The 16,794-nt window shown below is 39.9% G+C and overlaps 1 protein-coding gene across 3 annotated transcripts in view; it reads right to left on the reverse strand.

Moving 5' to 3' along the window:
- banp (BTG3 associated nuclear protein) overlaps nt 1-16,794 on the reverse strand; it is a 218,101-nt gene that overhangs the window by 140,208 nt on the left and 61,099 nt on the right. For all 3 annotated transcript variants that reach the window (XM_060837653.1, XM_060837654.1, XM_060837652.1), the window contains exon 6: nt 16,454-16,629. In XM_060837653.1, the coding sequence (XP_060693636.1) occupies nt 16,454-16,629 (176 nt within the window). The remainder of the gene's footprint in view (nt 1-16,453; nt 16,630-16,794) is intronic.

A 16,794-nucleotide genomic window follows, 5' to 3' on the forward strand; every position in this document is an offset into this window, starting at 1 on the left:
TGCTTTAAAAATTCCGAAAGCATATTTCACAATTTGAAAATTAATACCTGCAAGCAATAAAAGCCCTCAATGTTTTACATACTTAGTCTAAACATACACAGCATTGGATTTTGTTAGGGCAGTAAGAACCCAGACAAAAGGCTGGAAAAATTGGGGGCACAATGGGGGTCCATTTTGAAGTAAATTAGCTGTCATGAGAGCATCAGTCCCTCGAACAGTCAAGTGCTCACTTCCAAATGCTGTCAGACAATTAGAGGGCAAGATTTCTTTGGCCTTGGCACAGCCACTGGAAGCAGAAGTCAGGCTGGGACTTCGGTCAACTGGGTGAACCCTATGAGCAAGGTCCTTGGAAGACACACAGGGTATAGGGTTGCCGGGGCAAATCATGCAGGCTCCAGTGACGGGGGGGGCGGGGTTTGTTGCTGAGTGTGGTGTTGGAAGTTGATGGAGGGAGGGAAAGTAGGCACAGGCCATTTTGGAGGAAAACATTGCATAAAGCAGCCCCTAACTAGCCACCTTTTTTCTTTGGCATATTTGCCTTGGCAGCAAGCACTCCATCACATCTTCCCACTGGACCCTCTTGCATCCCAATATATAACCCTAAAGGGATGCTAAAGTCTTCTGTTAACATCTCTGTAAAAGTTCAGTGGATTACCATATGAATCAACTGGACAAAATAACTGCCTTCGAGATTCAAAGGCTTTCCTCTCAAACTACTGGTCAAAAATGAATTTTGTCAACTAAATGTTGCCAAATAGACTTCGGTGACTTCTACAGAAGCACTCAAACATAAGAGCCCATAGTGCTCAAGCAGATAGTGCAGAAAAATTACTATGTGGAAGCACTGTTTCCGGTGACTAAAATTTTTTGTATGTAGCCTTCATCCATGCTAACATTTACCTCTTCGCATCCAAATACCTTTTAGAAATACATGTCGTATTTGGTTTTGGAAAAGCATTTCATAAGGTGCCATATCAAAAGTTACTTAAGGTAAGATTTTATAGTCCAAGCAGAGGATTGCTTGGCTAACATGAAGTAAAGAGTAAATTTAAATAGGTCTTTTCAAGTTGGCTGAATGTGACCATTGGAGTAACATAGGAATCGGTGCTTGGTTTCAACTATTTAAAATTCACATCAATAACCTGATCTCTGGAAAATGGATCTACTTAACTTCAAGCAGACAATGGGAGGATAATGTAAGATTACGTGAACGTGTTCACTGATACAAAAGAATAGAAAAACAAGATTTTTTCAAATGAACAGAGGTGGCAGAACTCTGAGGTAAAGAGGACTCCATGGCCTGGTTTATGAGTCTCAAAAAAAAGTATGCTGAACTGCAAGTGATCAGAGAGGTGAAAAGGAATATTAGCCTTTAACTTAAAACAGGAAAGCTTTATTACAGTAGTGCAGGACATTGGCAAGACCACATATACAGCATTGTGTATACTTCAGAAAGAGTACAATTGCATCGGAAGTAATTCAGTTAAGGTTCGCTTCACTGATTTCTGGAACAAATATTATGTAGAACTATTGAACAGATCACACTTATTCTCATTGGAACTCATAAGAATGAGATATGATCTTATTGAAAGATGATCCTGAGGGGACATGATAGAGTGGATGCTCAAAAAGCTTCCCCTTGTGCAAGACTAAAACAAGGAGTCACTGTCTAAAATGTCACATATTTTACCAAGGAGATAAGAAGGGTTCTTTTTTCTCTCATTACTCTGCAGAGTAGTGGATGCTCGATCATTGAATAATTTCAAGGTCGAGTTAAGTAGATTCTTGACAGGCAAGGAAGTCAAGTGCTATGCTCAACAAAAATAGTTTATTAAAATATAGCCACCTTCAGATTAACCATGATATTAATCAAATAAGGGGCCAAGTGACAGATTCCAACTCCTAATTCATATATTAATATGCATGTATTGGTTAATTATTTGGGTTGTGTTCCAAAATATTTAACTTTTCCATTGAACAGAATGTTTTTCACATTTTTGCCATTTTCATTCCTTACTTTATGACAGCTCTCCATGATGAAAAACATTCTGCAGAGAGATACAGGATAATTTTCTGCCTTGCATCTGCCCATGGTTATTCATAAGAAAGAGTGTGTCCACAAGGGTGAAACACATTAGTATCCCTTACAGTTCATGTGATAAATGTAGTTTGCCATTTTTAATCATATTTAAACTTTGGGGATGAGACATTTCTACAAATATACAGCTAGTAGCTTATAAAGGTAGGCATTTTATGTGAGCAGGTTTGTGTTTGTATGTACACATATGTACAATATACACATTAATACAGCAAGCAGTTAAAGAGGCAATTGATATAGATTGATTTAATTAATGGAAAGTGTGGGATATAAAGGGAAAACAGGAGGGTTTGTTATGTGGAAGGAGTTGCTTGGTTGAGAAACACTACGCACAAAATAGAAGTCTTGGTTTCTGTCTCACCAACTGGTTTGGCTCAGAATTCATAATAAATGCATGTGTGACATGTGGTTTGATACATATTTTACACGTGATCATACCTGCAATAAATTTTAAATCTATGCACAAAAAACCATATTGCTTTAAAAGGAGAAAGGAGCTGCTAACTAATTTTGGAAAACTGTTTTCAACAGAAGTGATAGTCATTTGGTTATTACAACGGATAGACGATTCACAATGTCAGTTTTACATCTCAGCTAAGGTTGACAACTCCAATATTTCTTTACTGGACGGTATGAATATACAGGAAGCTAATCTTGAACATCATCAACATGCAATGGACTAAAAGACAAAGAAAGTAGTGGGTTAATATTTTTCTTTGTAGGATCCAAATGAAGCAGAGATCAGGAAATGAAACTCAGGCCACAATCCAACTCCTACATCTGGCTAAGCACTTCAGTATCCAAGTGTGTAAATAATTGTTGGAGCCTGAGACATCCAGATGTTACAATATTCCAAACAAAAAACACCTGGCAATTCAAGACAGAGCACCATTAGCTGAATATTCTAGCTGAACTGCAATGCATTACCACTTGTCATTGACGCAATGTATTTTGTGCCTAATTTTTGTAAATACATAGTCAGCCACTGTGGTTGCCTGGTTGGAATGTCTGTTTGGTCAAAACTCTTCAAACTCAAATTCTGTTCAGATGTTGCGTTTGCTAGTTGCTTTACTTAGCAGAGGCACTAAATTTAGACTGTGGCACTAATCAACAGACCTAAAGTGAAGCAATTTTTTGTGACCTACCATTTAACTTTGTGAAACTCGGAAAATAAGCATTCAATGTTATCAGCTTAACTGCCATGACAAAAAGATTTTGTAAAGAAAACTTGTGTAGACTTTTTACACTGAAAAGACCGACGTTCAAGATTCAGAAAGTAATCTGAAAACACAGAAAGGAACCCCAACTAAGTTAAAAACAAGTAAGATGTCAATATGCACAGTGTGTTTCCTGTAATCTTCAGATAACTAACGACGGATATGAAAAGGGACATAGTTTTATGAGATATCAGCAAGACCCCATTTCCTTTTATTTAATCCTATCTTATTTCCCAATTACTCGCCTTTGATTAAACAATTCTAGTTGTTAAATAATTCCTTCCACTTGTTTCAAAGTAATTAATTTATTCACTGTTGGCAGTTATCATCACACTACAGAATTACAATAAATATACCATTGCAGGGAAAAGTATGTAATTTTGAAAGACTTCACAGTTTCAACCAATGACAACTTTTTAACTACAAGTACAAGGAGGTATAAGTATGCCCTGAAAAAGTAGACAAATAGCTATCTGTAGCCCTAGATTCTACTTGTGATGATCCTGGCATGGACAATGGCCCCTCAATTCCTCCAACCATGACAACAATCACAAGAAATCACAAAGACAGAGGCAACTCTTGAACAGATACATAAGGTCCTATATGGGCTGCGACCCTTCAGCTCTCAGGCAATTAGAATGAAATTGCCAAGTCACCTAAAGCAAAAGAGCAGCAAACAGACTTAAATTAGCTCCTTGAGCAGCACCTGTAAACTTAAGTTTACCTAGTTACTCATTTGTGAATGCTTGTTTTTTACCTCATCATTGGCTAAGTGTGTCAGTCAGAAGTAATTTGTGGCATTACAGGGGATCTCCTGCAATTATTTCTGTATACTGAGTGTTCTTCAGTTGGAATGCTCTCAAAGAATGCAGCAGAAAAGTTTGGGACCACAAGTGGTCAATGTGTTGTGCATGCCTTGGCAGTATGTCATGATGGGTCTAATGTTGTGAAAAACTGGTCTTAGGAGTAAGACAACTCAATTGTTTAGATGGATATCTAAAGAAGGCCAACGAGAAACATTGCATTTAGTACCCTCATGTAAATTAGTCCCCATGGTACCTCATTAGTCACTGTCTGCCATTCAGAAAAAGACCCATTTACTCTTACTGTTTCCTGTCTGCAAATCAACTTTCTATCCATCTCAATACAATTTTCTCACGCATTAATTTTACACAATATTCTCTTATGTGGGACTCTGTGAAAGCCTTTTCAAAGTCCAAATAAACCACATCCCCGGTACCCTTGATCAATTCTACTAGTTATATCCTCCAGAAATTCCGTTAGATTTGTCATGCATGATGTCCCTTTCATAAGTCCGATCTATCTAATCCTGCTATTACTTGCTCAGCGATTAGTTCTTTTACAATTGTATTATAGCAGCTTCCCCATCATGACATCAGACTCATTGGTCTATAATTCTTCAGTTTTCCCTTTACTTGACTTTTTGAATACTGGGATTACATTAACTATCCTCCGATCTGTAGGAATTGTTCCATACTTTAAAGAATCTTGGAAGAAGACCATCATTTTATTCGCTATTTCTAGGGGCACTTCCTTAAGTACTTTGGGATGTAGATTATCAGGCCTTCAATCCCATCAATTACTCCAACACCACTTCTCTACTAATACAGCTGTACTTCAGGTCCTTCCTCTCCCCATGATTTCTGGTAGTTTATTTTTGTTCTCCTTTGTGAAAGCAAACTATGAACTTTGTTCAGTCATTTCTTTGCTTTCCATTACACATTTCACCATTGCTGGACCTATATTGTTTTCACCAGAAAATATTGACAGCTTTACTGTCATTACAATCTCAAATTTCATATCAGTACATTATTTTCTTAATCAGATAGATGAGGACAGAAATTTCACTGGTCCTCTTAAGCTAATCAAAAAATTTGCTCTCTAACATCCTATCTTGCACAGAGCCTATTCAACTATCACTCATAGATAATCCATTTTGGTTCCTGGTACTGAAGGTCTCGATTTTAAAATTCTCACTGTTACCATCAGATAGGAGAGGAATAACACAACCTCCTTCGCCCTCTCCATTTGACTGCATAGGCTTTTTTTTAAAATATGCTTGCCAATTGAGTGTTTAACTGTTTGCATGCTGCAAATGTAATGGAAAGAAAGAATTAGGACAGTTTCTTGATTTTTTCTTTAAAAATTAAAAAAAAATGATAATTTTTATTTTACTTTACCAAGGCTAAGCATTAAAAGTACTCCAAGTTAAGAAGTCCATTAAATTTATAATGCTCTCAGTTTGATAATTTGGGAAATTCCAAGCTGAGCTCTTCCACATTTGCCATTGATGTCATGTAAAGATATAGACAGATACCAGCCTCTGATGTTGGCCAAACTGAATTGGAAGACTTGCAACACGTTACAGATGTAGATCTTACTGAGTTGTCAGAGGCTATTCATAACCATGGGTGACTGAATAATGGCACAGTGCAGTCAGACCATACGTTCAGTGCCTCAGATGTGTGAGCACACAGCTTCCAACATAAAGAGATTTGCAAGTGCCATAGAAAAATAGATCCAACAGAAAATCTTGGCTGCTTGATTTTTGTGCCTTCGTTTTGGCTATGAACTCTAGGCCACAGGGCCTGTGGGTACTAGTCACTTGGTGCCCTCTCCAGATGCATCTCCATCTCGGGTAACACAAAGATATCATTGTACACAAGATGCTGCAACTTGTCACATATAGGGACATATCTCAAGAGAGTCAAAAGATAAACAGGTGCCTCTCAGTCCTTCTGCCAGTGATTCAATTCCATATCCAGCGGAAGCAGAACAAAATTAAACTTCTGAACGGTTGAAAGACATCAGTGTGCTGAGGCCCTATAACATACAAAAGCCCAGAGGGCAAATGCCAAAGTCTCTGACCACAAGGCACTATTTCAAGCAGCCAGTTTCCACCACAGCTACAGATGGAGACAATACACCTCATTGGAGAATTTAGAAATGCTTTAGAAAGAGCACTTAAATGCATCAGGTGCAAAAAAGTATAAACTCTTGATGTTAATGAATGATTGCTTTACTGCATCATATTATGATTGTGTGTTTATTTAGGACCTTTATTCAGTGTCTCAAAGCTACCAAACAGCTCTGAAAACCCTTGCACCCTTATCTATCTGTTATGATGTCAAGGTGAACTGTGGCCATCTCAATATAGGAAACATGGAGCTCAGAAATGATGACTAATAGACATTAGTAAGTAATGAGATATTGAAGAGAAATGCCAATGTTTATAAACAGCAGACTATTCAAGGATCTTATGCATACCTTAAGCGATTCTGTATTTTGCTGTCAAGAGCCTCCCTAGCATGCATCTTCAAGACTGAGAGCTCTTTTGGCGCAGGCAGATGTTGCTGCTGTTCTCATCACAAGAAGAATGAGTCTCCTACACATTTTCTGGATGCAAAGCATCATGGGATTGTGCTGCGCTAAGTTGCAGGGGGAAAAAGATTCTGGAAAACCTCGCTGGGTTATATTGCAGAGTTACTCCAGACCACCTGGGAAATGAAATTTCATCTTGATATACCCTGCTGACTGTTCGATCGGCATCCAAGTCAACCCATGGTAAATATTACACTGTTCCTCAGCTTTAGTGTGAAAAGCCACCAGCAAAGAGAGCAGCCAAGTCTTAAAGATACCCCTTGCCACTGAGGTTCCATCCACTGCAATGTGCAAGGGGTTTAAATAATGGCAGCAAGGAGTTCTGGTGTATATATGCATTATGAATGCTCCCCAGAAAACAAACAAACCTGCAGGATACATTTCCAATGATCACATACAAACTCGACATTTATAGAGTAAAAGTCCATTCGGTCAACGAATGCTACAGACTGGAGAAATAGAGCTTTGATGGTCACATGCAATCTACTACATGATAGCATTCGTGGAAAGTTTATAATGGTTCAAAGCAAACAGACTTCTCTGTCATATCATCAGGGTCACTTCAGAATTACACAAACTCTCCAGCCTTCTTCAAAAGAATGTCAGGCACTGTCCTAATGTATCACTTTGCAACTGATTGGGATAACCCCACTCCTCCCAAGCATATTCTTAGATAGAGCCAAAAATGTTCAAGTTCAGTGCTGTTGTGATTTTTGCTGGCAATAAAGACCCACCCAATCTCACTGTGCAATACTACAGAACAACATGTAGCCACAAGTCATTGGCAGACTACCATGTAACAGTTTTCTCGGCACAGTCAATGATAAGTAATACATCCAACTTCTAAATACTCGAATACAAAACACATCACCTGCTGCCTGCCTCCAGTTCTTTTGTCATTCAGTCATCAGATATGAGCATCACTGGCAAGCCAACATTTATTGCACAAATATTAATGTAACATGATGAGCTGCCTCCTTGAACTGCTGTGGTACATTTTTGTTGATAGGTCCACAATGCTGCTAGGGAGGGAATTCCAGATTTCTGACCAAATGACACTGAAGGAACCTCAATACATTTCCAAGTCAGGGTGGTGAATGGCTTGGAGGAGTATTGCAGACAATATTATCATGCATTTGCTGCACTTGTTTTTCAGGCAGTACAGATCAGGAGTTTGGAATGTGCTAAGAAATCTTGGTAATTTTAAGCAGTGCAAATTATAGGTGAGACACACTGGTTCTTAGTGACAGTAGTGGAGGAAATGAATGTTTGTGAACATGGTGACAATCAAACTGGTTGTTTTGTCCTGGATGGTGTCAAGCTTATTGATTGTTGTTGAAGGTGCAATTCATCCAGCCAAGTGCAAATTATTCCATCACACTCCTAAATTTCACCTTGTAGACATTGAACAGACTTTGGGGAATCAAGGGTGAGTTACTCACTGCAGGATTCGCAGCCTCTGGTCTGCTCGTGACCACAGCATTTGCATGGCTAGTTCAGTCTATTTTCTAGTTCTGTCACTCCCCATGGTATCCCGATGTGGCCTGCTTAGCAATATTTTGTTCCTTTTGCTCTCCTGCTACCCATTATGCATTCTTCATCCACACCTCTCCTTCACAGCTGTGGGTTGAGAAAGATTTGGTGGTTGAGTTCCATCACTGACTGATACCCCTTCCACTGGCTGCTGTCCTTGGATGCAATATCCAAATGTTGCCCCTTGATGTCTCACAGGCTCTCATTAACATCTATGCTAACGTCCTTTCTCCTCTTGACAAAACAATTGCAACTCTGTCCATAAGAGGCCTAAAATAGCTGAAGTTTCCTTAGAGACTAAAGTTTGTCTGGAAACTGTCACTTTTTAAATTGCCAGGTGTCTACGAAATGCAATCAACATCCATTGCTCCTTAAATTCAATGAACAGCATTTAATTCCATTCAGAAATAGTTTGAATCATAGATTTCCTAGAATCCCTACAGTGTGGAAACAGGCCATTCGGCCCAACAAATCTACACTGACCCTCTGAAGAGTATCCTATGCAGACCCATTCCCTTACCTTATTACTCTACATTTTCCCTGACTAATGAACACATGGGCAATTTAGTATGGACAAGTCACCTAACCTGCACAACTTTGGTCTGCAGGAGGAAACCGGAGCACCTGGAGGAAACCCACAGAGATATAGGGAGAATGTGCAAATTCCACAGGTGGTCACCCATGGCTGAAATCAATCCCAGGTCCCTGATGCTGTGACCAGCAATACTAACCGCTGAGAAACCGTGCTGCCTGTAGTTAATTCAACTTAATAATCTGAATAACCCACTCATTGCTTGTTCAGATGCATCACTGCCTCATTGTTCCCAGTCATCCACTCGATTCATCTCAGACTTCACAAGATCAGGCCTCCAGTGAAATTGTACACACACTGTCCCCAACCGCCCTTCCCCTCCAAAAACACACACTTGCACCCTGTTATGGTTTCTATTCCAATGGCCTGCTTTAAATTTTGCCAAAGTTTGTTGAATTAGGCAAGACTAATTTTAATGCTATGAAACAGAGACTGTCCATGGTGAATTGTGCAAGTCTAATTTGTGAAATTAAATATACTGGAAGATACTTAAAATGTAGAAATATAATACAGACCAAGGTTATAGCTGAGGGCAGAGAGCATCACTTTCAAAGATAACAGCCTTAGATGACTTAACTGACAATGTAAAGCTAAAATACAAAGCATACAAAATGTATATAAAATGCATAATGTGGTACAGATCCTGGTAAACAGAACAATGGAAAAATGGTAAAATCAGATAATAAGAGCTTAAGATGGAGTCTGAAAATGAATTCACAAAAGATCTCAAAATATCAACAAATATTTTTACAATTATATTAGAGGAAAAGAGATGGTGGTCAGGAGCACTGCGAGTCCTTGACAACAGAAAAAAGTAAAATTATCAATAAAATAAGGAATTGTGCCTATGATGAATTGAATTTGCCTCAATATGTACTGTGACAGAAGACAAGCCATACTACACATCCCATGGAAACAAATATTGTAATAAGATATATATTCTGGTCTCTCTCCTATAGGAAGGATGCCGTGAAATTTGAAAGGGTTGAGAAAAGATTTGCAAGGTTGTTGCCATGGTTGAAGGATTTGAGCTATAAGGAGAGCTGCATAGCCTGGGGCTGTCTTCCTTGGAGCGTCAGAGGCTTAGGGGTGACCTTATAGAGGTTTCTAACATCATGAGGGGTATGAATAGGATAAATAGACAAGATCTTTGCCCCTGGATGAGGGAGTCCAAACTAGAGGGTATAGGTTTAAGGTGAGAGGATTAAGATATAAAAGGGACCCAAGGGGCAACCCTTTCACACACAGGGTGATGCCAGAGGCATGTACAATTACAACATTTAAAAGACATCCGGATGGTTATATGAGTAGGAGGGGTTTAGAGGGATATGGCCCAAGTGCTGGTAAATGGGATTAGATTAATTTAGGATATCTGGTCAGCATGGATGAGATGGACCGAAGGATCCGTTTCCATGCTGTATGTCTCTATGACCCTGTATAGGATTCACTCATATTAACAATGTTATGAAGTTGCTTCATATTTAATCTTGCTTGGAGGCCTTAAAATTTGAAGACGTTGGAAAACTGATTTACTTCAAATCTTGTAGAAATACCTGGAATGCTCTCTTTGAAATAAGTTACTGAAAAGTCACTGTGGGCATTGGAGAAGTTTTTTTAAAATACAAGGTTTCATAGAGACCACACGACTGGCCATAACTGCTTATTCTGCTGTAGACCCCGCTGGTGCTGAGTAATGACTAGATGGAGTATGCTTTGGTATCTGGAATTAGCTGGGATCAAGCCTGAATGGAAGGGCTGCCAAATTCATGTATTCTGCTTCTGAAAAGAAAATTCTTTTGTTGTATTGGGGGAAACATATTTGCCCTTTTGAAAGGGTGAACGAAGCAAGGAGCATGGTCAGAGGGAGTAGAGATTTCAGCTGAATGAGTACATGTCAAAATTTCGTTCAAAGTGGGAATCTGGTGCAGAGGAGCTTTAAGTTACTGGAGGGAATATAAGTCTCCAAGGCATTTAGTGAACCAGAGGGAGATAAAAGATATCTTCAGGGAGACCGGTGATGGTGTGATATCACAAACCTCAATGTGATGAGAGTGTAGGGACAGCAGTGAATTGGTCAGTAGTACTGGGGTACATTTATAGCCTTCAACGTAAAAGTAAGGTCTTCAGTTTGTGGTAACAACTCTGGTATTTTTTTCTCCATTTTTTTTCTTAAAAGTAGCTTAAATGTAAGATTTTGGAAACAAAAATTACAAAAAGGTGAGAAGAGTAAGGATTCTAGAATAATGAATTTCTTTTTAATGGTAGTGATGGCAAGGCAAATGATGTGTTACTGCTGCAGCACGTACAAGCTGTTGGACGCTAACATATTACAGAGTAAAGATAACTGTTTTGTAGCTTAAGAAACTCCAGATCAGAATTAAGGAGCTGGAAGCTGCAATGCTGCAGACATTGCGCCACAGAGAAGGGCAAAATTACTTGGACACTTTATTCTAGTAGGCCATCACATCCATCAGATGAGTAATTCAAATTTGGTGTGTGATCAGCTACGTGGTGTGACTGCAGATGAACCATGTATTGGAACCCAAGAGATAGCTTTCGAAGTGGTTTGGCAGTCATATATCTCAGGTGCAATGTTATCCATCATTTATTCATTTGTGCAAATTGGACATCGTTGGCTAGGTACTTATTACCATTTCTAGCTACACTTAACAAAGTGGCAATAAACTGTCTTCTGGAACCACTGCAATCCATTTGATATAAGTAGATACTCAATGCCATTAAGGATTTCCAGGATTTTGACCCAGCAACGCTGAAGGTATAGCAATATATTTCTAAGTTAGGATGATTAGTGACATGAAGGAAAACTTGGTGTTCCCAAGCATCTGCTGCTATTGTTCTTTCAAATGGTAGAGGCCATATGTTTAGAAAAGTGCTGTCCAAGGAGTTTTAGTGAATTTTTTTACAGTGCATCATATAGTTAGTACACACAGCTTTACTGAGTATCAGTGGCAGATGGAGTGAATGCTTGTGAATGTGATGCAATCATGCAGCTGTTGGTCACAAATGTTGTCAGGTTTGAGGTTTGTTAAAACTGCACTCACTCAAGGAAGGAAGCGTGGATACAGGGGTTTCCATCAAACTCCTGACTTGTGTATTGTATACGGTGTCTGTTGATAGGATGAGGAGGCCATTTGGCCCTTCAGGCCTATTCATTAAGATCACGGTTGACCGTCCAACTCAATAGCCTAATCCTGCTTTCTCCACATAACCTTTGATCCCATTCACTTCAATGCGATACAAAGCCACCTCTTGAATACATTCTATGTTTTGACATCAACTAGTCCCTGTAGTGATGAATTCCACTCTAGATTACTAACAGTGTGGAAACAGGCCTTTCGGCCCAACAAGTCCACACCGACCCGCCGAACCGCACCTACCCAAATCCATTCCCCTACATTTGCCCCTGCACCTAACACTACAGGCAATTTAGCACGGCCAATTCACCTAACCTGCACATTTTTGGACTGTGGAAGGAAACCGGAGTACCCGGAGGAAACCCACGCAGTCACCTGAGGCGGGAACTGAACCCAGGTCTCTGGCTCCGTGAGGCAGCAGTGCTAACCACTCTTTGGGTGAAAAAATGTTTCCTCATCCCCATCCTTAATGGTCTACCCTGAATCCTCAAACTGTGATCCTGGTTCTGGACACACCCACCATCAGGAACAACCTCCCTGCGTCTAACCTGTCTAGCCCTGTTAGAATTTTATGTCACTATGAGATCACCCCTCATTCATCTGAACTCCATCAAAAACAATTCTAACCTCGTCAAATTTCTCCTCATATGTCAATCCCACCACCCCTGGAATCAACCTCGACAAAGTGGCAATAAGCTGTCTCCTGGAACCACTGCAGATGTAAACCTTCGCTGCACTCACTCAAGAGCAAGTGCATGCTTCCTCAGCAAAGGAGACCAATACTCTAGGTGTGACCTCACCAACACAGTCTGTATAAATACAACAACACATCCCTGCTCACTTACTCAAAACCTTTGTAATGAAGGCTAACATACCATTTGACTTCTTTACCACTTGCAAATTTACCTTCAGCGACTAGAGCTCAAGGATACCCAGGTCCTTCTGCACACTCCCTTTTCCCAATTTACAGCCATTCAGGTAGTAATTTGCCTTGTTGTTTTTGCTTCCAAAATGAATAATGTCACATTTATCCAAATTATACATTTGCCATGGATTTGCCAATCCTAGCTTCTGACTTCTTTCGTAGACACAGTATTTCTAAGGTTAGTCCAGTTCAGTTTCTACTCAATGGTAACTCATAGGATATTTGATAGTGGGGGACACATGATGGTAATGTATTATATGTCAAAGAGTCATAGATTAATTCTCTTGCTAGAGATAGTTACTGTCTGGCACTTGTGTGGTGTGCAAATTATTGGCCAATTGTCAGCCCAAACCTGGATATTTGCTCCATTTGCATAAGGACTGCTTCAGTATGCATCATCGTGAAAGGTGCTGTATTTCATACAATCATCAATGTACATCCCCACTTCTGACCTTATAATGGAGAGAAGGTCACTGATGAAGCAGCTTAAGATGGCTGGGCCTAGGATATTACTCTGATGAACTCCTGCAGAGATATCCTGGAAATGAAATGACTGATCTCCAATAATCATTACTGTCTTATGTGCCAGGTATGACTACAACAGGAAGATAGTGTTTTCTCACCGATTCTCAGACTCAAGTTTGATAGGACTCTGAGTCATAATTGGTCAAATGCAGCTGTGAGGTCAAGGACAGTTACTCTCATCTTCCCTGTGGAATTCAGTTCTTTTGTTCATGTTTGAACCAAGTTTGTAATGAAGTCAGGAATGAAGTGGCCCTACCAGAACCCAAAATTGAACATGAGTGAGCAGCTTATTGCTCGATAGCCCTTGTTGGTAGCACTTTCCGATACTTTACTACTGATCGAATGTCAATTCATGGGTGTTAAGTGGCCAGTTTGTGTTCATCTTGCTTGTGTGTGCAGGACATACCCAGGTCAATTTTACACATTGTTGTGTCGAGACTAGTGCTCTCGCTGTACTGGAACAACTTGGCTCAGGGGCACAGCACGTTCTGGAGCACAAGTCCTCAAAACCATTACCCATAACTTTTGCAGTATCATGCATCTCCAGCCATTTTTTGATGTCATGTGGAGTGAATCAAATTGGCTAAAGGCTAGCAGTGATGCTGGAGCCCTCTGGAGGAAGCAAATGTGGATTAATGGACGGCACAGTGGCTCAGTGGTCAGCACTGCTGCCTCACAGCACCAGGGTCCCAGATTCGATTCCAGCCTCAGGCAACTGTCTGTGTGGAGTTTGTACATTCTCCCTGTGGATGCGTGGGTTTCCTCCGGGTGCTCTGGTCTCCTTCCACAGTCCAAAGATGTGCAGGTCAGGTGAATTGGCCATGCTAAATTGCCCATAGCATTAGGTGCATTAGTCAGAGGGAAATGGGTCTTGGTGGGATGCTCTTCAGAAGGTTGGTGTGGACTTGTTGGGCCGAAGGGCCTGTTTCCACACTGTAGGGAATCTAATCTAATCATGCACTCAGTACTTTTGGTCAAAGAAGGGTTTAAATCCTTCAGCTTCCTCTTTCACTGATATGCTGGGCTCCTCACCATTGAGGATCATTTGTCAGGCCGGTTCCTCCAGTGCGTTGATTTTCCACTACAGTTGGAGGTGTTCAGGACTTAGATCTTATTTGCTGATTGTGGAATTGGTTAAAAATGTCAATCACTTGCTGCTTCTACTCTTTGTCATGCAAGCAATCTTATTTTCTACTTCCACAAAGTTGGCACCCTATTTTAGGTACGCCTAGTTCTGTTCTGGGCAGGCTCTCTTAAACATTGAACAAGAGTTGATCCCTGACTTGATGATAATGGTAGAGCAATGGATATACCAGACCACAAGGTTGCAGAATGCATTTATGTATCATTCTGCTGACAAAAGCCCACAGTGAATCATGGATGCCCAGGCTCAAGTTGTTAGATTGGTTTGAAGTCCGTTCCATTTGAAGTCAGTCATATTTCAAACAGTGATAGTGGCAAACAACATAACAGATGGTCTTAATGTGAAAATGGGACTTTGTCTCCATAAGGACTGTGTAGTGGTCACTTTTACCAATACTGTCATGGACAGACGGATTTGCAGCACAAGATTGGTGAGGTTGAGGTCAAGTACATTTCTACCTCCTTTCCTCATTAACTGCCACAGACCCAGTCTAGCAGCTCAGTCAGCAGTGGTACTAACTGCTAGTCTTGGTGATCAATATTGAAATTCCAACAGCCAGAGTACATTCTGCATTGTTGCCATCCTCAGTACTTCATCTAGGTGGTGTTAGACATGGAGGAATACTAATTGTTTAAGTGGCCATGGTAATCAACAGGAAGTTGCCCATATTTGACTTAATACCATTATACTTCATAGGATGTAGAGTCAGTGTCACATTCCCAGGACAACTTCTTCCCAACTGTATATCATTTTGTGCCACCTCTGCTGGGTTGGTCCTCTTGACAGAACAGGACATATTCAGAGATGATGGTGATAGTGTTATCTGAAATATTGTGTGTAAGCTACAGTTCTGTGAGTATGACTGTGTCAGATTATTGCTTCATGAGTCTGTGATTTAGCTCTGCCATTTTTTGCAGGATGCCCCCAGATATTTGCAAGAAGGAATCTGCAGTTTGTTATGGTCACTGGTGGGGTTTCCAATGCATATATCAATGCCAATACCTGTTTCATCCCTTTCTGAGACACTTTAATTATAGGTATAATCGAAAGGAATGCTGGGGCAGGATTCAAATCAGAGTTCCACTAACATTGCCAGAGTTTCTCGATTACTCATAACACTACCACTATGCCATCTCCATGCCTGTATTAAACAGCCAAGTAATATGTAATGACTCTATTAAAATACATCAAGACTGAACCTATCTACCAAACAGAATTTTTATGGATGTCCTTCTTCACGTGATAGTTGTCACCTAGACTGACACCAGCAACTAGAATTAGTGGTAGTGATTTATATGTAATTTATGTATAAATAAGTTAAGGTTTCCCAGAATTTTCCAGTAGAAACCAAGAACATGAAGACCACATTTTCCTCCAAACTCCACGTAAAAGCATCCTGTAACCGTCAGAAAATCCTTTCTCATGATATCATACGCTAACTCCCAGATAGGAGGAGAGTGGAAAGGCAAGGTGCAAAACAGAGAAAGAAATTACCAGCAACCTGAAGACATCAGATGAATTTTTAAAAAGCGACCAAGGAAATCATACATCTGAAACACTGATGCTTTTTCTCTAAAGATGCTGCCTGACTATGAAGTATTTCCTGCATTTCCTGTTTTTTTTATTTTAGAGAGTGACCATAATTGCGATTTGCTATGTGCAATGTCTCTAGAGATTAGCCAGTTCCCTTGGATTTCTCGCAAGTACCAAGAAGCTTTCAAGTAAAGCATTAACTATTTATGAAAAGGGAAACAAAGAACTTCTACAAGTTAACTTAAAAGGGAATCCACTAATCACTTCTATGAACAGTGTTAGTTTCAACAATGATTTTTTTTTCAAAGTTTAGATAGTCTAATGCCTACCTTCAGAATTCAATGTAATGAGTGTAACATTTGGGGCCAAGTTCTGACCACCTGATTGACCACTATTTGAAACGGTGTCACTTGCTTCAGATCCACTTTCAGCATCTTCTGTATGGCTATCTTCATGGCCAGGAACCTTCACAATTATTGTGTTTTGTCGCCTCCCTGGCATTGAACTTAATTGTCCCAAAATAGGAAAAAATACAAAAAGTAATAAAGCAATTTGTTAGCCTATATGTTACTGACAGATCAACAATAATCAAAACAATATTTAGGGATTTATCATTCATCATATGATTTGCAAATTGTTAACATTAATTCTAAAATAATTCTTTCTCACT

Source organism: Hemiscyllium ocellatum, chromosome 17, assembly GCF_020745735.1.
Source record: "Hemiscyllium ocellatum isolate sHemOce1 chromosome 17, sHemOce1.pat.X.cur, whole genome shotgun sequence".
NCBI lineage: Eukaryota > Metazoa > Chordata > Chondrichthyes > Orectolobiformes > Hemiscylliidae > Hemiscyllium > Hemiscyllium ocellatum.